This window comes from Phoca vitulina, unplaced genomic scaffold (genome assembly GCF_004348235.1).
Source record: "Phoca vitulina isolate PV1807 unplaced genomic scaffold, GSC_HSeal_1.0 scaffold43, whole genome shotgun sequence".
Lineage (NCBI taxonomy): Eukaryota > Metazoa > Chordata > Mammalia > Carnivora > Phocidae > Phoca > Phoca vitulina.
The window spans coordinates 7,794,730-7,818,094 of NW_022589746.1; the positions used below are offsets into that span (position 1 = coordinate 7,794,730).

Sequence of the window (23,365 nt, forward strand, 5' to 3'; positions counted from 1 at the left end):
TCCAAATATTGTTTTACCTTATGCCACCGTCTCTCCCAAAGACAGGAGTAATGGAGCAGTCCTTTTGGAAATTCCATACAAACAGGCTGTCATACGAATGATACTGAACATTTGATTATTTTTTTTCTTCCCAGGATTCATTCCTGCCTGTAGCCTTGGAGTGGCTCAAGTGGGCAGGATGAACTTTGGAAAGGATGTCAGCACCTTGAAATATTTCACCATCTGTGGCTTACAAGAGGGCTATGAGCCGTTTGCTGTTAACACAAACAGGGATATTACCATGTGGCTAAGCAAGAGGCTTCCTCAGTTTCTCCAGGTCCCATCAAATCATGAGCATATCGAGGTTTGCTTTTTCTTTAAAATTCAGACCATTGTCGGAGGGGGAGATGAACCATGAGAGACGATGGACTCTGAAAAACAAACTGAGGGTTCTAGAGGGGAGGGGGTTGGTAGGATGGGTTAGCCTGGTGATGGGTATTAAAGAGGGCACGTTCTGCATGGAGCACTGGGTGTTATGCACAAACAATGAATCATGGAACACTACATCAAAAACTAATGATGTAATGTATGGTGATTAACATAACATAATAATAAAAAAAAATTCAGACCATTGCCAAAAACAAGGGATGAATGTCTTTATGCATGGGAATTCCCCCTTGGACAATTATTGCCACTTACTTAAAAAGGTGGCCCTAAAGTGCTACATAGTAGTGGAATCTGAGCACAGCATTAGATTCTGATGTTAAGTATTTTATGAGTACCTGATTAGACTGATTAACAATAATCAATTCTCTTTTTATATAGTCAACACCAGGCTCAATAGGAATAAATATAATTGTAACATGGACTTCCCAAACTGTCCTTGGAATCAGAAGCAGAGCTATGAGTCTGTAACACAGGACTCCCTGTGTTTAATCTTGTCATTTGCAAAATTATGCCACGCGTGGCCGTGTTCAGGGTTTGAAAGATGTGATGTCTGTTAGCGATCTTTAGAATCAGGAGGTCGACGGTGTTGATTCACATCTGAGCTCTCGCTTCTTCATTTGCTAGGTGACCAGAATAGACGGCACCATAGACAGTTCTCCGTGTTTGAAGGTGACTCAGAAGTCCTTTGGTTCTCAGAAGAGCAGCACCGATATCATGTTCTATCGCCTGAGCATGCCTATCGAGTGCGCAGAAGTCTTCTCCAAGACGGTGGCAGGAGGACTCCCAGGTGCCGGCCTCTTTGGGCCCAAGAATGATCTTGAGGACTATGATGCAGATTCTGACTTTGAGGTTCTAATGAAGACCGCTCATGGCCATCTGGTGCCAGATCGAGTTGACAAAGACAAGGAAGCCACAAAACCAGAATTCAATAACCACAAAGATTATGCTCAGGAAAAGCCCTCTCGTCTGAAACAAAGGTCATTGATCCATGCAACATGATTTTAAATGTGTAGTTATTATGTGGGGAGGGGTATACAGGAGAGAGCAAGGGATTTCCCAGTGTCCACTTCTTCTTCCTCCTCCTCTACGTATAAAGGATTCAACAGGGGACAAGAAAGCAACCTGTTTGCCATCTCGTTTGTTACCACAGACATAATCTATCCCAAGAGTTACTTATTTAAGGCACTTCTTTATTGTGGTAAGAAACGCATAACAAAATTTGCCATTTTAGCCATTTTTTTTAAGCATACAGTTGAGTAGCGTGAAGTAGATTCACATTGCTGTGAGACAGGTCTCCAGAAATTTTTCATCCTGCAGAATTGAAACTGTACCCATTAAACAACTCTCCTTTTCCACCTCCTCGCCAGCCTGTGGTCATCACTGTTCCACTTTTTATTTCTATGAATCTGACCACTTTATGAAGTGGAATCATACTGTTGTTTTTTTTTTTTTTTCTGTGTGCGATTGACTTAACTCAGTGTGATGTCCTCAAGGTTCATCCATGTTGCTGCATGTGTCAGAACTTCCTTCCTTTATAAGGCTGAATATTACCCCATTGAGTACAGACACATTTTGTTTATCCATCCATCCATTGATGGACTTTGGATTGAGTCTACCTCTTGGCTGTTGCAAATAGTGCTGATAGGAACATGCATGTGTGAATATATTTTCAAGGCCCTACTTCAAATTATTCTGGATATACACCCAGAAGTGGAATTGCTGTTAGTTCTGTTTTTAAGTTTTTGAGGAACCTTCATACTATTTTCCATAGCAGTTGCACCATTTTATATTCCCGCCAACAGTGCACAAGGGTTCCAATTTCTGCACATCCTTAGCAACCCCTGTTACTTTCCGATTTTTTGATAATGGCCATCCTAATGGCTGTGAAGTGACATCTCTGCGGTGGTTTTGATTTGCATTTCCCTGATGATTAATGGTGTTGAATATCTTTTCATGTGCTTATAGGCCATTTGTGGATCATCTTTGGAGAAATGTCTTTTCAGGTTCTTTGCCTCCCTTTTTTTTATTGGGTTATTTGCTTCTTTGTTGTTGAGTTATAGGAGTTCTTTATATATTCTGGATATTAACCCCTTATCAGATATATAATTTATAAGTATTTTCTCCTAAGAGTTAGTTTTTTTTAAAAATTTTTTATTGTTATGTTAATCACCATACATTACATCATTAGTTTTTGATGTAGTGTTCCATGATTCATTGTTTGTGTATAACACCCAGTGCTCCATGCAGAACGTGCCCTCCTAAGAGTTAGTTTTTAAGATGTTTATGTTCTTGGTTGAAACTTAGAGAGTATTCTAGAGTATACTCTCTTCAGTAGTATGTTTTTATAGACAAGAAGGCAAGTTATTTTAGCATCCTTTTTTGCACTAAATCCTAATTTCTCAACCTCAGCGTGATCAGTGCTCTGGGTCAGATAATTATTTGATATGAGCGTCTGCCCTGTTAATTGAAGGATATTTAGTAGCATCCCTGGCCTCCACCCACTTAGATGTCAGTGGCACACACCCCCAGCTGCATCAACCAGAAATGTCTCCAGATAGTACCAGATGTCCTCTGGGGAGCAAAATCACCCTTATTTTGAACCACTCTACTAACATGATTATATGCTCATGTTCCAGTGAGGCAGAACATTTTAATGTTGCTTATTCTTAGTCCTGTAATATATTTCAGATTTTTGCTTAGAAGAACAAAGCCAGATTACAGCACGAGCCATTCTGCAAGACTCACTGAAGATGTCCTTGCAGATGATCGGGATGATTACGATTACTTGATGCAAACGTCCACGGTATGAGGTTGCAGCTTTTGTCACTTACTCCTCTTTGTCACTTATTATGTGTTGCATTTCAAAGAGTTCATTTTCATTCATCCTATTTAGTCAGCTTATTTTAAAATAATTATTTGCTTATATTTTTGGGGCCAAAATTTTGAAAAGCATAGGTATATTCTGATGTATATTATGTACTAAGAGAACTATTTTAGGCAAAATATCCTCATGGTGTGCTTAATCCTGATTTTGCTATCCCGTTTCTTGGAAAAATTTTGATTTCCACTTAATTTTTCAAAGTGCATATGATTTCCTTCATCTTAGTGATATGTCTAAAGGAAGATGATTTAAAATACTTTGTTGGAGGTCACATTTTGCCATCTGCCATTTACCATTTTCAAAACAACTTTTCCTAAAATGCCAAATGGGAAAAAATATATAGTTCTACCCCTCGTAGAGTGTCCCCATGTTTGAGCTAGATTTTCACTTATTACTTCTGAACTATTTCAAAGTGATTTTAAGGTGTCAAAATATTATGTTATTGGTAGGAAAGGTGAAGCATATTCAAAGAGGTGGGTGACAGGCATAAAAACTCAGCATTGATTAGTATGCTTCTGTAAACTTAATATGAAACTTAACCTGCCTACATGGATTATTTTTCTACATAAGCGTACTATATATGTACACATACATTTGTATGTATGTTATGGATGTACATAAAACATACATACTTACGAGTATAAAAAGCCTCAAATCACTTAGAATGTTTGCTCTGATAAAATCTTTTCTCTTTTTCCCATTATTTGTGATTTAATTTCCCTTCGCTCTGTTTTCAGACCTACCTCACAGTGTCAGTTCTTTGTACCTATAACATTTGAATTAGGCCAAATGATTTTAAACAACGAAATACAGTCTTAGGGAGTTCAAAGACATTGCATATCAAAGTTTTGTTTCTTCTTACTTTGCCAACACTTGGTTTTACTGTCTTGACAGTACTATTACTCAGTGAGAATCTTTCCTGGCCAAGAACCTACTAACGTCTGGGTAGGCTGGATTACATCAGATTTCCATCAATATGATACAGGCTTTGACTTGGACAGAGTTCGTACAGTAACCGTTACTCTAGGAGACGAAAAGGGAAAAGTGCATGAAAGGTCGGTTTTTCTCAATTTTCTTTTTACATGAATGATATCTGATGAAAATGTTGATAAACCTAGGTGTTTTTTTCCACCCTCACCTTGGATTTCATGTCCAGGATAATATTGTATTTATAGGAACAATATCATCAAACCATTAATGTCAGTTCCTTTTTGTTACTCCTACAAACCAGTAAGGAATCTGAATATATTAAAAGTGAAAAACATTATAGAAGTAAGAGCAGTGCATCCTTTTTGGGTAAAAATTGTATATTCCTTCAGGTGACACTGTGTGACTAACAGTTTGGGTTACCTGTCCTTAGCCTTTGTTTTAGGGATTAGGGATGGGTGAATGTGAGATCTCTGTGGTCTGAAATGTGTCTTGGGAACTGTTTATGTGGTGGGGAGAAAAAAAATGAAGAGAATATGGGCTAGTAGTTGAGATCAGGTGGATGCATTTGAACTCAGACTGAGGAGTAGTGGGTTCTTTCCTCAGCTTTGCCATTGACTCGCTGTGTGGCTTTGGGTAAGTCACTTACACTTTCTGTGCCATCCTTTTTCATTTGTAAGACAAAACCAAACTCAAACCAAACCTTCAAAAAAGTGAAGAAGGCTATCTTCCTTGCAGAATAAGACAAGAGAAGATCTGACCATTTGCATCTACCTTTTGTGCCCATGCATCCTCTCTGATCTGCTGTGACAGGTCTCATAGAAAAAGTCCTCCATAACCTTGCTTCTCTTCTCTACCTGCACCATTGTTTGTGGTGACTGGAAGCTCACTCCCCTGCCTTCAGGTTGTAACACTGGAGCCCTGGAGACAGTGGGCCGAGCCAAAATCTCCAGTCAAGAGTGCTTTATACATCAGTATGGGGGTCCCAAACCACCTGTCTCCGGGAATATTCTTGCAGGACACATTTGATTTTTCAGAGATGGCAATAGTATAAGGAAATAACCCAACAGAAGGGATGGGATACCTGAGAGATGATTTTAGCATAAGAAATAAGAGGGTAGGGAAGGGTTGTCGAATCTTATGTAAGTAGGGCGAAGAAACAGAGCCAACTTGATTATTCCGAAACTGACTTTATCTCAGCCTTCTTTTTCTTTTCCTCCTACTTGCCTGCCTTTGACTTTTTTTTTTTGATTGTTTCGTGAACACATTCACTCTGTTGTGGCAGAGAAAGGGAAGGAGGCAAAGCTCAAATCACGTTTATTACCATCTCTGGTAAAGGTTTTGGTGAGGGTGAAACAAGGGTTTGTTGTTAATATCACTTATTTTAATGCATATTCTAGCTAATTTTTTCTCTCATAACAGATCACCAGAAATTGTCCACAAAGGGGCATAATTTTAGCCAAATTTTAAATATACTGAATCACTGATGGCTCACATAGAATTTGCCTCAGGATTTTGATAGTGTTTGGAAATGAATGCTTCTCATCCCTGAACAAGTGGTTTAAAAAGAAAAAAACAAAACAAAACCCTATGAGAATGAAAATTGCAAATTTGGATGATTATTAAACAGTTAAACTTTTTTGAACCTCAGGAAAAGGTCCAGTTTGGTTTGAGTTTTTGGAGGGAAGGTGCAGGTCAGTTTTTACTTGGTTCCAACTTGTTGACCTGTCTCCATTAGGTGCGAAATTCAGAGATGTGTAAGAACTGATTCAGAATGTCCACGAAGTCAATGGAGTTTTGCTCAGAATCACAGAATCGGGCCCATTGTGCACCTCTCCCATTACAGCATGAGCTTGTTGCTTGCGCAGCATAATTTAGGTTTAGTTTGCAAGATATACATGCTTTCTGTCATGTCTGTGGTCGTACGAAGATGAAAATATGGTTTTTGTTTTTGTTTTTTTTTTTGAAATTCAGCATCAAACGCAGCAACTGCTATATGGTGTGTGCGGGTGAGAGCATGAGCCCCGGGCAAGGACGCAACAACAATGGCCTGGAGATCGGGTGTGTGGTGGACGCCGCCAGTGGGCTGCTCACGTTCACCGCCAACGGCAAGGAGCTGGGCACGTACTACCAGGTCTGTGGGCAGAGATGGTGGCGTGCTTCCAGAAAGAAAGCCTTTTCTCCCCATGAGAGGAAAAACACATTTTAGACCAAAAAGTACAACAGAAATTAGAAGAAAACAATGGGGCGCCTGGGTGGCTCAGTCGGTTAAGCCTCGACTTTTGATTTCAGCTCAGGTCATGATCTCAAGGTCATGGAGTTGAGCCCTGGGTCAGGCTCCCTGCTCAGCAGGGAGTCTGCTTAGGATTCTCTCGCTCCCTCTGTCCCTCCAGCTTGCATGCGATCCCTCTATCTCTCTGTCTCTCTCTCAAATAAATTAAAATCTTAAATAAAAAAAAGAAATTAGAATAAAATGAAAAGAGATCTAGATGAGTTTAATTCTGCCCTTTTTTATCTCTGTTTGAATAATAACAGTGCCTGTCAGAGGAAACAGTACAGTCCTCCAGAAATGTTCATATGATAACGCCATTAAATAATCCAAATTTATTGAAAGGTGGTATCTGTCTGAGAGAATGCAAGTGTCCAGTCCCCTTCTGTAAAGTGTTCCTTAGTCGTTATAAAGAAAATATTTTTTCTTTGTGTTCCTTCATTGTCTAATCTTACCAAATTCATTTGTTTAAGGTGGAGCCAAGTACAAAATTATTTCCTGCAGTGTTTGCACAAGCTACAAGTCCCAATGTTTTCCAGTTTGAGTTGGGAAGAATAAAGGTAAGAAAGACTCATTGCTGATATTATATTTGGGGTCTTTCTATTAGGGAATACCAGTTATTTCTTTAAATGAATTCAGTATTTTTTTTTTAGTACTGATATCAGTTACATAATGATCCTTTAAAAGAAAGGTAAGCCATGCTTGAAAATTCTGTAATCTTCTTCAGGTCACTGGGGCAACGAAATTAATTAGAAAGGGTTTCTGCAACAATTTAAAGTATTTATTAATCATTAAAATAGTTAAGAACAAAAAAGGGCTTCTCTGTGGTCATCATAAATATATTATTCAAGAAAACTAGGCTTATATGGAACAAAAATGCCAAATAACATACCATTCGATAATCATTGAACTCACAGGTAAGCTAGTAAATGGGCTTAAAGACACGAAACTGCCACATAATGGTAAGTGCTAGAATAGTGCAGATGTAGAGTACTGTGGGAACAAGTGGAAGAACAAAGAAGTTGGAGGTTGGACAGGGTGGACCAAGTAAAGCTAAAGGAAGAGGGGACATGTAGATTGATTCTTAACCATTGAATAAGAGATCTCAGAATACATTTAGTAGGAGAGGCCATTCTAGACAGAGGGCGCAAGAAAGCAAAGGTATGTGAATCACAGTGCTAAAGGTTAAGGAATTCAATGCAACTTAACCAAGAGTGCCTTCCAGGATGTGGCTGGAGATTAATGTGGATAGAAGGGAGACCCAAGTCCAAGCTGGAAAGGCCTTGAATGCCATGCTAAGAAGTTGGCACCTGTTATGTGGACATTGTTGATCCATTGGAAACTTGAAGCAGGGGCCTGAGTATAATGAAACCTGTTTTGGAAAAATACATTGGCAGTCATGTGGAGGTGGCAATGTGGGGAAGTATCTGCTCTCTCGAGAATGAGAACAGGCAGGAAAATTGAGGTACCCCGATTTGATACTGTCTTCATGGGCCAAGACGATGAGAGCTGTGGAAGTCATAATGGAGGGAGAATGATAAATGAGAAGATGTTGTAGACGAGAAATGAATAAAATGTGACAATTAATTGGATTGATAGGATTTGTTGCTGAATTGGATCCAAGTACTCAAGGAGAATGAAGATTCGAGGATTAAATTATTGTTATTACTATTTTTTTTTTAGTTTGGACAACTAAGGGATGCTAATACAATAAGCAGAAGAGCTTGTTGAAATGCAGGAAAAGGAACTGAATTGAATTTTGCAATTGTCAATTTGAGATGCAAGGCACACATCAGGATGCATACCATAGGCAGTTTTACAGGGCTGGCTCGGTGACTTTGGACATTTTTTTTCCTTCAACTGTGTGAGCTCAGTTTCTGCCTTTGTAAAATGAGATTCTCAGTAGCCACAGGAAGGCAAATATAATATGGACTAAAGGAATCCGTGACTCTTATTCGTTAGGAAGGCTTCCGTGACCTTGCCAGAAGAATTTCAGCAAAATGATGGATGAAACTATATTGTAGCAAATTCAGGACTGAAAATGAGAGAAAGACAGCAAATTTGGATGGTTTTTTATATATATATATATATATATGCACATATATACATATATATACACACATGTGTGTATATATGTGCGTATATATATATATAATTTATATATTTTATGTATATATATATTTTATATATATATATAACTTAACCAAAAGAGCGGTCGTTTCTTAGAACTCTGACTCATGTTGGCCTATTTGACATTTCCATCTGGGTGTTTTACAGACATCGCAAATTAAATATGTCTAAATATGTCCAAAATAGAAGTGCGGACCATCATACCTCCTCCTCCTAACCTGTCCGATCTACAGTCCTCTTCATGTCAGTAAATAGCAAACCCACTTGCTCAGGCCCACAACCTTGAGGTCATGCTTGACTTCTCTCCTTGACATTCCACATCCCAGTTCCATCTGCCAGCTAATCCCTGGCCCGCAACCTGTTGCCATCGCCCCTTCTGATGATCACACCGATCTCCATCACCATCATTCCTCATCAGGTTCCTCCAGTAGCCTCTTGATGGGGTCTCCTGAATTCCCCCTTGCCCATCTGTTCATCGCACAACAATCTGAGTGACTGTCACTGCTCTCAAATAGAAATCAGATTGTGCCATTCCACTGCTTGAAACCCTCTTTCCCTGAACACAAAAACCCAAGGTCTCATGATGGTTTTCAAGTCTAAACAGTCTGCTCTTCTGTTACCTCCCTGACTTCATCTCCTGCTGCTCTCCCCTCCTTCATTCCACTCCAGCCACCCTGGCCTCCAGCTCTTTCTCAGACTTGCCAGGCAGACTTCCTCCTCGGGTCCTTTGCATTGACCATCCCTTCTGCATGGAAGTTTCTTCCCCTGCATGTCCACATGCTTCTTCTTTGGGTCTTTCTTTATCACCTTCTCAGTGACTCCCCTTCTAACTACTCTGTTTATTATTCCTGCCCTGCCTTCTGGTTCCTCCATCCTGGGTCTGTTGTTGAATCTGCTTTCTGACTTTATTTTTTTTTTTTTATCTCCAATAAAAAAAAAGATGGGAGCTGGATGAGAGGAGGGATTTTGTGTATTCTGTTCATTCAGTGCCTAAAGCAATGCCAGGCCTTTTTTCCCCCCCATTAGCAGGGGAGAATAGGAAAGTAGCTTGAGGATGAAACCGTGTATAAGTATGCAGTAGACAAGGCTTTATGGGAGAGGGAGACACTGAAGGTAATGGGAAAAGTGAGGTCATTGTTTTTATATGGCCCATAAGAGGTAGGTGGGGGTAGTATCAAGGTCATAAGTGGATGAATAAGTTTTGGTGCAGTAGAGATCTCTTTCCTTGAGACCAGACGGAAGGAATTAGGAAGGCTGAAGATGATATGTATTGGAGGTGGAGGAAGGTGAACGACAAATAAATTGTGTTAATGTCTGATGAATTCTGTTTCCTTGTGTAATGGTCCCGTTTATTTGTTGAGCTGTCTCCGGAATACCACCGGCTACTAAAGCCTGATAAACCTGACAGTGAGTGGGTGAGTGGTTGAAGGAGGAAGTGGGTGACGGGACAGACAAGGAGAGAGCCAAGTGAATGTAACTCTTTCCAGAGTTGGGTGCTAAAAGCAGCCTGAAAGCTTGCTGGATTTCACTGAGGGCCCAGCTTGGCAAAGAAATATGAAAATTCTGTGGTTATATTTGGTTGCCATTGCGTTCCCAGGTAGCCAGAGAGTGTATACAAAAGCAATATCCCCAACCAGTTTTAGATACGTTCTCTCATAATATTTTCTCCTCTTGTCCTTGCAGGAGCAACTCAATCCAAGTTCTGTTATTTCTTGTATTGACTTTGCTGGACGCGGAGGGTATCTTACTTCCAGTATCTCTCTCCTGTGCAGGACTGTGGTCATTACTTCATTAACCCCCAAAACTGTTATAAATTAATTCTTTCTCTGCTCCCCCATTCCCTAGAACGTGATGCCTCTATCGGCGGGATTATTCAAGAGCGAGCACAAAAATCCTGTGCCACAGTGTCCACCACGTCTGCACGTGCAATTTCTATCCCACGTCCTGTGGAGCAGGATGCCCAACCAGTTCCTGAAGGTTGATGTCTCTCGAATAAGTGAGCGCCAAGGCTGGCTAGTGCAGTGTTTGGATCCTCTGCAGTTCATGTCTCTTCATATCCCGGAGGAGAACAGGTCAGCCCCGCGTGCCCTTTACTGTCTGATTGGGACCCTTCGAAATCGGGGGTGTTGCTGGGGATACAAAAGAAAGCTTAAAAATATCTAATTTCTTGGGGGCAATGGAGATATTATTTCACATATTCCAAGTTGAAATCTCTTTATCATCTACTTTGTTACTGAAACAAAATTATTATACCACCCTTGAAGGGGCCATAGGATATTGTTTCTTTCCTCTCGTTTTATCTCCGCTAAGAGCAGGTAAACATTCAGACAAGTACAGCTGCAATCTGACTTAAGACTTAGCGGTTGGACAAGGTCTGCGCCAGGCTGGGGTGGGCGATGCATGTGGTCCGTGGGCCTTCTTACCCTGAGACGCAAGCTGATGGGGCAGCTCCCAGCCTGAGACATAGGGTTTCCGTGGCCAAGCATGGATGTTCAGGAGGGTTAACAGACACCTGAGGTCTCTGAGAACTTCTTTTCGCTTGTGGCAGATGTTACATTCATTCATGTTTTATTGACCCAAGCAAGTCATATAGCCAAACCCAAAGTAAGTGTATGAATATTGCTACAAGGAGTTGGTGTGGGAAGACAGATTAAACTGGTTGAGGTCTATGCTTTGGTTTACCTTGACCTAAATGTAGAGTTGGGAGATGTAGACTATACATCCTTCAGACTTCCCTTATTCATTCATTCCACAAATATGTCTTAGTTCCCACTGTGTCCCTGGCACTGGATAGTAAATGGTGTATAAAACAGACATGGCTCTTACCTTAAAAGATTTCATGGTCTAGTAAGGAAGAGAGGTGCTTTAAAGGAAGGAATGGGGTGCCATAAAATGAATAATGGGGGGTGGGTTGGAAGGTGGCAGCAACAATGTAGAGTCCTTAGATGTTGTTTCTAGAAACTGACAGTTTGAGAGTGATTAGACAGTAGATGAAGTTGTGCTCTTCAATAAGAACCTAGAATGCAGATGTTCTGTGTTGCTACAGTGAACAGGTTTATCTATGTTTGACCATCGGCCAGGCTAACAGTCTTCTTGAGAGACTGGGGGGCCTAGTTAAGATATGGGAATCATTGTCCACTATACTTTGAAGGAGAAAGCCTGCTCAATTATAACTTCCCCAGAACTGGGTGCTAGCAGCTGAGACCCACAGTTGTGTGGTTTCCTGGAGGCCTAGGGTGGTACACAGGGTGGGTAATCATTCACTTTGGGTTTCTATTGCATAAAGCTTCTGATTCTGAAGTTTGGGAGGTGCGGTCTGGAACAATTCTGCACTGTCAAGCTTTCAATGGAATACCTGTGAGCCGGGCAGCATAGATATGGTAGGTGGGCATGGACAGGATGATAGAGTACCTAAGGACCTGACAGAGCTTAACAACAAATAATCACAAAGAAATCCTCAGCCCCTACTGTGTACCAGGCTAAGTGCAGGATGAATATTAATAAACAAGTCATATAATAACCCATGTTCTGATAAGTTTATATTATACTCTCACTAAGGACGCTTTCCTAGGTGAATGAGTCATTCCCTTTATTGTGAATATATCAGGTTTCTACTTTTAATTCTACAGTGTCACCCATGAGCCATCTTAATAATTTAAATAAATAGTCTAGAAAATTTAGCACATCTAAAGGAATTACGTGCTTTTAAAATTGACTCTATTTTGAAAGGAATGGCTTTACTTTAGGCATATTCTGGCCATACTTTTAAGGTTTTATGTGTTGGAAGGTCATGATATGTGGTAGAAGCAAAATGACCTGAATTAAGAGCGCAGTGTCACCAGATTCCCAGCAGAAACTTTCCCAAGTGCAATGTCACAGATCATGTTTGTTTCATGAGCTGCACAAATCTGGTGGAAACCAGAGCTGCGTTGGTGGACATGTGGGGCTGTGAGGGATGTATGAGACCGTAACTCATGTCAGAGGAATTAGCCCTCCACTTGCTTACTTCTGACTGGTCAGTGTAATAGCAAATCATGGGTCAGAGACAAGGGCAACATAGCTTAAGGCAGAGTTTTCTGGCTTCTTGAGCCAGCTTAGCCAAGTTGGAAAGGGACATTCAGGATTTTCCAAGGAGTGCTCAAATTTTGAAAGAAAGGCAGTCCCCACATCCAGATGGAGACTGTATCGAAAAGAGGTGCCCCAAACCTTGGGGTAATGGAAGATGAAAAAGCTCCAAGCACTACCAGTTGGAAATTTACAACATAAAATTGTACACAGAGGAAAACTTGTAACACATGTAGTACTGATTAAGGGGGGGGGGGGAACCACTATGCTATCATAAAACCTGCCACAAAAAACTATAAAAACAAAAAAGTGTTTAATAACTTTTTGAAATTTGTGATGTACACAGATTTCTCCTCTGATTCAGAATTTTGAAAAATGTCCTCTGCATAACCTTGCTCCCACGCTCCTCCCTTCCTCAGATCTGTGGACATACTGGAGTTGACAGAGCAGGAGGAGCTGCTAAAATTCCACTATCACACTCTCCGGCTTTACTCCGCTGTCTGCGCTCTTGGGAACCACCGGGTGGCGCACGCCTTGTGCAGCCATGTGGATGAACCTCAGCTGCTCTACGCCATCGAGAACAAATACATGCCCGGTTTGCTGCGTGCAGGCTACTATGACCTGCTGATTGACATCCACCTTAGCTCCTACGCCACGGCCAGGCTCATGATGAACAGTGAATTCATCGTGCCCATGACGGAGGAGACCAAGAGCATCACCCTTTTCCCCGACGAGAAGAAAAAACATGGCCTCCCAGGGATTGGCCTCAGCACCTCCCTCAGGCCACGGATACAGTTTTCCTCTCCCAGTTTTGTAAGCATTAATAATGAATGTTACCAGTACAGTCCAGAGTTCCCGCTGGACATCCTCAAGGCCAAAACCATTCAGATGTTGACAGAAGCTGTTAAAGAGGGCAGCCTTCATGCCCGGGACCCCGTTGGGGGGACCACTGAGTTCCTCTTTGTACCTCTCATCAAGCTTTTCTATACTCTGCTCATCATGGGGATCTTCCACAATGAGGACTTGAAACACATCTTGCAGTTGATAGAGCCCAGTGTGTTCAAGGAAGCCGCCACTCTGGACGAGGAGACGGACACGCCGGAGAAAGAGCCCAACCCAGAAGATGCCAAGCCAGAAGGAGCTGGTGAAGAAGAAGCCAAAGGGGGTAAGAGGCCAAAGGAAGGCCTGCTCCAAATGAAACTGCCTGAGCCAGTTAAATTGCAGGTAATCAGAAAAAATGATTTTAGTGAATTTCAGAGTTACTATGAAGGTATTGATATTTGCCTTTGCCCCCTTTACTCTTGGGGGTGGTGTGTGTACTTTTGTGTTCCTATGTAATGATAGTTTTTCATAAAATTAACTAACTTCCTGTTGTGCTTTGGGATGTGCCAGTATAATTGTGTTTCATTTAGAATGGAATTCGTGAATTTTCCAATGGAGTCAACTGACAATAGTTCATAAGAGATACCGTTAGTAATTTGCATCTGTGTGTAGGTGTAGGTGTCTACCTGCCAGCTCTTTTTCTCCTCCCTCTTCATTAGCAATTTCTTTGTTGGAATACCTGGAATAGAAGGCACCTCATACCCCTTTCTTACCCCGCCCCCACTTTCTACCAACATACTCTATCAGTTAAAAATCCTTTTGGCTTCAGGTAGAAGAATATGCAACTAACCATTTAATGGATAAGCAATGAAACCACTTAATTAATTTACATGTGAAGTCTGAAAAGGTACACAGTTCTAGGACATCTAGAATGTTCTCAGGAACCCAGCTCTTAATATTTTCCTGTGCTCCTCAGTGTGTGGTTTTCATCTTAAAGTGAAATGATCCTGTCACTCATTACCCAGTTATACCAATTTTGAAAAAAAGGTGTTCTAGTCTTATATTATTTTTTTTTTAAGATTTTATTTCTTTATTTGACAGAGAGAGACACAGCGAGAGAGGGAACACAAACAGGGGGAGTGGGAGAGGGAGAAGCAGGCTTCTCGCTGAGCAGGGAGCCCGATGTGGGGCTCGATCCCAGGACCCTGGGACCATGACCTGAGCCGAAGGCAGATGCTTAACAACTGAGCCACCCAGGCACCCCCTAGTCTTTTATTATTGATGGGGAATCGTTCCCACAGGACCCCCTGGCTAACTTCTCATTATATATCTTAGTCGCCATTGTACCTGTAGCTGCAGAGGAGGCCAGGATGGTAAGTGTCCACCAGAACAACATGTATTTACCCTTTTGGCTTAGAAAAATTATGTTTTATCCCCTGGGACCAAGCACAGTGCTGTGTACACAAAATCAGAATTCTGTTCATGGAAGAGTTGGCCACTAAGCATGTCTGCCACGGATTTTGATTTGATATGCGTTAGCCATTTAAAGATCGAGAAATTAAATCTGATGTCTTTTTTCATCATGTTTTTAGATGTGCCTACTGCTTCAGTACCTCTGTGACTGCCAGGTCCGGCACCGGATAGAAGCCATTGTGGCCTTTTCAGATGACTTTGTAGCAAAGCTCCAAGACAATCAACGCTTCCGATACAACGAAGTGATGCAAGCCTTAAACATGTCAGCTGCACTCACTGCCAGGAAAACGAAGGAATTTAGATCGCCCCCTCAAGAGCAGGTACAAGAATGAAATGGAAATGGAAACGAAATGGAAATTCTTCCTTTTCACTTTGGGTTTTACTTCCTTTAGGATCCATACATTTCGAAATTATAAGTTCCCAGGGCGGTTGTTTTCCTGTTCTCCTTGAATAAGCCAGGTTGACTTAGTCAGTAATTCTTTGTTTCACCAAAAAAATCTACTCAGTTAGCTTAAACAAACAAGAGACTTACTGAAAGGGATCATGTGTATTGTAGACTCTTGGATGAGACCTGTGTGCCAGATTCTGAAGTTCTGCAAATAGAAACAATATCCAGCCACAGGTGGATCTTCTTTGGCTGGCAAGGCACCACCCCAGTGAAAAGGAGCCCTTCCCTCCTAAGACTCAATGTCAGATACTTTCTGTTTGGTCCCTCCTGAAAGACCAAATGTCACTGCCCCAAGGCTTGCTGGAAGATGGATCACCTGTTTATGGTTCTTCTGATTGCTCACTCTAAACCCAGCTCTCTCCCTGGGGTACAGTAGAACCAGGGGCACATGCTGAGCCAGACAATGAGCTAGTCTGGAATCTACTTCAAGATGGGATGCATAGTGTGGGAAATGACCAAGATGGTGGTGAAAAGGTATAACTGCCAGATCTCATCTTCAGTCTCCCACCCTTAGCATTTCCCTATCAAGATATCGCCAAGTGAAAATGTTTAGGAACTAATAGCAGAATTTGTTTTCTCACCAGAATGTAATTTCTTTGAGGGAGGGGACATGGAATTTTGTTCATTGCCATGAACAACATGTATTGAGCAGAAAACGAGTCCAAGCTCTCCCAAATTAACTCCATTTGTTAAGCTGCTATTGGGAGGCTCCTACTTCTGGAAGAATGGAGTACAGTTGCCTTTTTCTGTTCTTCCTTCTAAGTACGACTAGAAGGAATTACATAAAAATTACATAAAAGACTAGCTAGATAGGAAGACTCTAAAAGATAGAAGCAAGGAGACTGGCTATGGAACTTGGGACCTGAGGAACACCGTGGTGGTGAGTCCCTTGGGTTTTCTTTTTGCCTCATCTATCCCAGACTTGGGGGTAAAGGAGCCAGCAACCCAGAAATGTCAATGGGCGTCGACAAGAAAAGCCTCAACCAAAGGCTTCAATGTCTAGCCAGAAGACCAAGAAAACCATCTCTCTAGCAAAACTGAAAACTTTTAGGTACTAAACATACTACTCCAGCCGAACACTAAACAGAACTGTGCCCCACCCCACCCCAACCAACAGACACTGAGGGGGGAGCCTAGACTTCCACCTTCATCAGGCTCTAATGAGGTGCTCCAGGTGGAACTGTGGGGAGCTGGTGAGTGGTAATGTGGCCTGCTTCTTCCAGAATGTCAGTAGAGACCAGAGAGGGAGAAGTATATGGCACTCTTGCCCTTACCAGCCAGGGTTGTATGAGTACAGGTCTAGTGGGGAACTGGATTTCCCAATCTCACCAGTGAGAACAAGGACTTCTTCCTTTCTCAAGTGTCCATGGAGGCTGAGTAAGGAAATGGGCTTCCATTCCCACCTGGCAGTAGCAAGTAACAAGGCCACTCAAACTCTTCTCCTGATAGCTAGTGTCAGAAGACTCCAGACATTTAAATATGGTCCAGAAGTCTCATAAGACCAAAATGTCAAGGTTTCCATTTAAAAAAATCACTCATCACACCAAGAGCCAGGAAAAACTTGAATGAAGACAAGACAATCAATAGATACCAACTCTGAGGTGACGAAGATGTTCAATTTGTCTGACAAGGCTTTTAAAACAGCCATCATAAAACTGCTTCGAAATGGGGGGGCAAAAAGTCTTCACAAAGAAATAAAGATAGAAGAACCAATGGAAATTTTAGAACTGAAAAATAACCAGAATAAAGAAACCTTCAGTGAATGGACTTAGCATCAGAAGGAAGGAGAAAGAGAAAAGAATCACTGAACTGAAGAGAGAACAACAAGAATTACCCAGTTCAGGGATGTCTGGGTGGCTCAGTCTAAGTGTCTGACTTTTGATTTTGGCTCAGGTCATGATTTCAGGGTCGTGAGATTAAGCCCCATGTCAGGCTCTGTGATCAGCTGGGAGTCTGCTTGAGATTCTGTCTTTCTCTCTCCTTCTGCCCCCTCCCTGCTCCTGCGCGTGCTCTCTCTCTCCAATAAATAAATAAATAAATAAATAAATAAATAAATAAATAAATAAATAACCGATCTTTAAAAATAAAAAAAGAATTACCCATTCTGAAAAACAGAAAAAGAAAAAGCCCCAGGAACCTGCAAATATAACAAAAGATCTAACATTTGTGACATTAGAGTCCCAGAGATAGGAGAAAGAGGGGGAACTAAAAAACAAACAAACAAACAAAAAAAAACCTTAGAACAATAATGGTTAAAACATTTCAAGTTTGGCAAAAGATATCAAGAAAGAGGCTCAAGAAGCTGAATAAACCAGATACCCAAAGAAATCTAAACCAAGACACATCATCATCAAACCTCTGAAAACTAAAGACACAGAAGAAAATCTTGAAAGCAGTGAGAAAGAAATGACACCTAGAGAGGGAAAAGCAACATGTGAGTGACTGTGATTTCAGGTCAGAAAACATGGAAGCAAGACGGAAGAGGCACACCGGTTTTCAACTGGAAAAAAACTGAAAACCCAGAATTCTGTAGGCAGTGAAAACATCCTTCAGGAATGCAGGGGAGATCAAGACAGTCTCCAATGAAGGAAAACACTGAGAATTGGACTATAGCAGATCAACCCTGAAGGAATCCTAAACAAAGTCCTTGAAACAGAAAAATGACACTAGAAGAGAATTGTGAAAATCTGGAATGAAGAAAGAACTATGGAAGGTGTTAAAGATTGGATAAATACAATGCATTTTCCTTTTCATTTTAAGTTTTCTAAGTTATATTTGATGGTTGAAGCAAAAATGGTAAAGCTGTCTAATGTGTTCTAAATATGTAGGAAATCATTAAGCCTATATTTTATTTTTTTAATTTTTTAAAAAGATTTTATTCATCTGTTTATTTTGGAGAGAGAGAGCACGTGTACAAGAGCTAGAGCAAGGATGGGGGGGGGGCAAAGGGAGAAGGACAAGTAGATTCTGTGCTGAGCCTAGAGCCTGATGTGGGGCTGGGTCCCATGACCCTGAGATGAGATCATCACCCAAGCTGAAACCAGGAGTTGGATGCTTAACTGACTGAGCCACCCAGGCACCCCAAGATACTTATATTTTAAATAAAGGAGGATAGGGGTATAGAGGGAGGTGAATTTTCTGTGCTTCACTCAAACTGATAAGATATTGATGCCAGTAGTCTCTGATGAATTATGTATGTATAATGTAATATCCAGAGCAACCACTTAAAAAGCTATACATAGAGATACACTAAAAAAATGCCAGGGATAACTCAAAATGAGATCCTAAAAATAGTTCAAGGAACCCATAGCAAGTTGGGAAAAATGAAGCAGAACAGACAAAAAACCATGTAAAATTACAGGCTTACGTCATAGCACATCAATAAAGTCATGAATATAAATAATCTAAATACACTAATTAAAAGGCAGACATTGGCAGAGTGGATTTTAAAACTTGGCCTGACCATATGCTGCTAGGTTTCTATGAGATATTTCTATGATGAGATGTTTCTAGGAGAAACTCACATCAAATAGAATGATGTAGATAGGTTGAAGTGAAAGGATGAAAAAAGATATCTATCTATCTATATCTATGTCTATGGAGATGTAGATATGTAGATAGAGACATAGATATAGATAGATATATTTAAATTTTAGGTAATTAACATACAGTGCAAAATTGGTTTCTGGAGTAGAATTCAGTGACTCATCACTTACATATAACACCCAGTGCTCATCAGAAGTGCTGTCCTTAATACCCATCACCCATCTAGCCAATCCCCTACCCACCTCCCTCCACCAACCCTCAGTTTGTTCTGTGTCATTAAGAGTCTCTTATGGCGGGGGGAAGGAAAGATGGCGGAGGAGTAGGGGACCCTATTTCAGCTGGTTCCCGGAATTGAGCTGGATATCTACCAGACCACTCTGAACACCCACGAAACCAGCCTGAGATGTAAGAAGATCTGGATCTCTACAAACAGAATATCACAGGTGGTTGGTTTTGAGGTACAAAGCGGGGAGCCGTGATTCCGCGGGCAGATACCGGAGGATAAACGGCAGCAGGAGGGTGCCTGGCCGTGGGGATCCTACACCACCGGTGAGCGACAGCCTCCCGCGCTGGAGACAAGGCACAGACTCGCAGACTGGTAGCGGCGGGGAAAGGACTTTAGAGCAGCCCTTGGGGCGGAAAACCGGAGCTGCGGGGTCACGTGGGTGAACTGGGAGTGGCTGGCAGTTTTAGAAGCACAAAGGGCAGAGACGTGCCCTGACCTGGAGGCAGGACTGGGGGCACTGCGGAGGGGCGCACAACCCAGGACGCTGCAGTTTATAGCAGCACGGACAGAAACGAACACGGTGTGGCCTGGAGAGCTCACTGAAGAACAGACTGCGGTCTCTCTGCTCTGAGGCAGAGGGTTGGAAACAGTCTCTTCTGTTCTGACTCGTGGAAGAGACGTGGAAAGCCACCAGGGAAAGCCGCCGGAGAACAAAAGCCCCCAAAACTGATTCCCGCTGAGCCCATCCCCGGCCACAGGGGCGCAGGGCAACTCCGCCCCAACAGGGTTGCCTGAGTAATAGCGCGGCAGGCCCCTTCCCCAGAAGTCAGGCTGGGAAAACAAGAGGCCAGCAACCCTAAGGTCCCAAGAAAACAGATGCATCTTGCTTGGGTTCTGGTCAATAATTTGGATCTATACATTCCCTCAAACACCCATCAACAGAATGACTAGGAGGAGGAACCCCCAAAATAGAAAAGACTCAGAGATCATGACTTATGCTGCAGATTTACAAATGGATGCAGATATAACCAAGATGTCGGAGATGGAATTCAGGCTAGCAATTGTGAAGACAGTGGCTAGAATGGAGAAATCAATTAATGGCAACATAGAGTCTCTAAGGACAGAAATGAAAGCTGAATTGGCAGAACTTAAAAATGCTATCAATGAGATCCAATCCAATCTAGATAATCTAACAGCTAGGGTAACTGAGGCAGAAGAGAGAATAAGCGACCTGGAAGACAATATAATAGATAAAGAGGGAAAAGGGGAGGCCAGGGAAAAACAACTCAGAATCCATGAAAATAGAATCAGAGAAATAAGTGACACCATGAAGCGTTCCAATGTCAGAATAATTGGAATCCCGGAACGAGTGGAGAGAGAGAGAGGACTAGAAGATGTATTTGAGCAAATCATAGCTGAGAACTTCCCTAATCTGGGGAATGAAACAAACATTCGCGTCCTAGAGGCAGAGAGAACCCCTCCCAAGATCAAGGAAAACAGGCCAACACCCCGGCATGTAATAGTAAAACTTGCAAATCTTAGAACCAAGGAAACCATCTTAAGGGCAGTTAGGGGGAAGAGATTCCTTACGTACAGAGGGAGGAACATCAGAATAACGTCAGACCTATCCACAGAGACCTGGCAAGCCGGAAAGGCCTGGCAAGACATATTCAGCGTACTAAATGAGAACATGCAGCCAAGAATGCTTTATCCGGCAAGGCTTTCATTTAGAATGGATGGAGAGATGCAGAGCTTCCACGACTGGCAGAAACTAAAAGAATATGTGACCACTAAGCTGGCCCTGCAAGAAATATTAAGGGGGGTTCTATAAAAGGAGAAAGACCCCGAGAGTGATATACAACAGAAATTTACAGGGACAATCTATAAAAACAACGTCTTCATGGGCAACATGATGACAATTAATTCTTATCTTTCAATAATCACTCTCAATGTGAATGGCCTAAATGCTCCCATAAAACGGCACAGAGTTGCAGATTGGATAAAAAGACAGGACCCATCCATATGCTGTCTACAAGAGACTCATTTTGAACCTAAAGATACATCCAGACTGAAAGTGAAGGGGTGGAGATCCATCTTCCCTGCCAGCGGACCTCAAAAGAAAGCTGGGGTAGCAATTCTTATATCAGACAAATTAGATTTTAAACTAAAGTCTGTAATAAGAGACACAGAAGGACACTATATCATTCTTAAAGGGTCTATCCAACAAGAAGATCTAACAATTGTAAATATCTATGCCCCCAACATGGGAGCAGCCATCTACATAAGCCAACTGTTAACCAAAATAAAGAGTCATATTGATAACAATACGTTAATTGTAGGAGACCTCAATACTCCACTCTCAGCAATGGAGAGATCATCTAAGCAGAAAATCAACAAGGAAACATGAGCTTTGAATGATACACTGGACCAGATGGACCTCATAGATATTTACAGAACATTCCACCCTAAAACAACAGAATACTCATTCTTCTCGAGCACACGTGGAACTTTCTCCAGAATAGACCACATACTGGGTCACAAATCAGGTCTCAACTGATACCAAAAGATTGAGATTATTCCCTGCATATTCTCAGACCACAATGCTCTAAAACTGGAACTCAATCACAAGAAAAAATTTGGCAGAAATTCAAACACTTGGAAGCTAAAGACCACTCTGCTCAAGAATGTTTGGGTCAACCAGGAAATCAAAGAAGAACTTAAACAATTCATGGAAATCAATGAGAATAAGAATACGGTCCAAACCCTATGGTCCAGAACCTATGGGATACTGCAAAGACAGTCCTAAGGGGGAAATACATACCCATCCAAGCCTCACTGAAAAAAATAGAAAAATCCTGAATTCACCAACTAACTCTACACCTTAAAGAACTAGAGAAAAAGCAATAAACGATGCCTAAGCCATGCATTAGAAGAGAAATAATTAAAATTAGAGCAGAAATCAATGAATTAGAAACCAGAAACACAGTAGATCAGATCAACGAAACTAGAAGTTGGTTCTTTGAAAGAATTAATAAAATCGATAAACCACTGGCCAGACCTATCGAAAAGAAAAGAGAAAGGACCCAAATTAATAAACTTATGAATGAAAAGGGAGAGATCACGACTAACACCAAGGAAATAGAAACAATTATTAGAAATTATTATCAACAACTATATGCCAACAAACTGAGCAATCTGGATGAAATGGAGGCCTTCCTGGAAACCTAAAGCTGCCAAGACTGAGACAGGAAGAAATTGACAACCTGAATAGGCCAATAACCAGTAACGAGATTGAAGCAGTGATCAAAAACCTCCCAAAAAATGGGAGTCCAGGGCCTGATGGATTCCCTGGGGAATTCTACCAAACGTTCAAAGAAGAAATAATACCTATTCTACTGAAGCTGTTTCAAAAAATAGAAAGCAAAGGAAAACTTCCAAACTTCCAAACTCATTCTACGAGGCCGGCATTACCTTAATCCCCAAACCAGGCAAAGACCCCATCAAAAGGAGAATTTCAGACCGATATCCCTGATGAATATGGATTCCAAAATCCTCAACAAAATCCTAGCTAATAGGATCCAACAATACATTAAAAGGATCATCCACCACAACCAAGTGGGATTTATCCCCGAAATGCAAGGGTGGTTCAGCATTCGCAAATCAATCAATGTGATAGAACACATTAATAAGAGGAGGGAGAAGAACCATATGGTCCTCTCAATTGATGCAGAAAAAGCATTTGACAAAATACAACATCCTTTCCTGATTAAAACTCTCCAGAGTATAGGGATAAAGGGAACATTCCTCAAGTTCATAAAATCCATCTATGAAAAACCCACAGCGAATATCATCCTCAATGGGGAAAAGCTGAGAGCCTTTCCCTTAAGATCAGGAACACGTCAAGGGTGCCCACTCTTGCCACTGCTGTTCAACATAGTACTAGAAGTCCTAGCAACAGCAATCAGACAACAAAAATCAATAAAAGGTATTCAAATTGGCAAAGAAGAAGTCAAACTCTCTCTTTTCGCAGACGACATGATACTTTATGTGGAAAACCCAAAAGACTCCACCCCCAATTAATAGAACTCATCCAGCAATTCAGTAATGTGGCAGGATACAAAATCAATGCACAGAAATCGGTTGCTTTCTTAT

General features: G+C 41.5%; 1 protein-coding gene across 3 annotated transcripts in view; it reads left to right on the forward strand.

The window, feature by feature from the left end:
- RYR2 (ryanodine receptor 2) overlaps window positions 1-23,365 on the forward strand; it is a 739,460-nt gene that overhangs the window by 498,459 nt on the left and 217,636 nt on the right. For all 3 annotated transcript variants that reach the window (XM_032430318.1, XM_032430320.1, XM_032430321.1), the window contains 9 exons: window positions 135-343; window positions 1,051-1,403; window positions 3,115-3,229; window positions 4,202-4,362; window positions 6,209-6,368; window positions 6,977-7,063; window positions 10,479-10,705; window positions 13,118-13,922; window positions 15,113-15,313. In XM_032430318.1, the coding sequence (XP_032286209.1) occupies window positions 135-343; window positions 1,051-1,403; window positions 3,115-3,229; window positions 4,202-4,362; window positions 6,209-6,368; window positions 6,977-7,063; window positions 10,479-10,705; window positions 13,118-13,922; window positions 15,113-15,313 (2,318 nt within the window). The remainder of the gene's footprint in view (window positions 1-134; window positions 344-1,050; window positions 1,404-3,114; window positions 3,230-4,201; window positions 4,363-6,208; window positions 6,369-6,976; window positions 7,064-10,478; window positions 10,706-13,117; window positions 13,923-15,112; window positions 15,314-23,365) is intronic.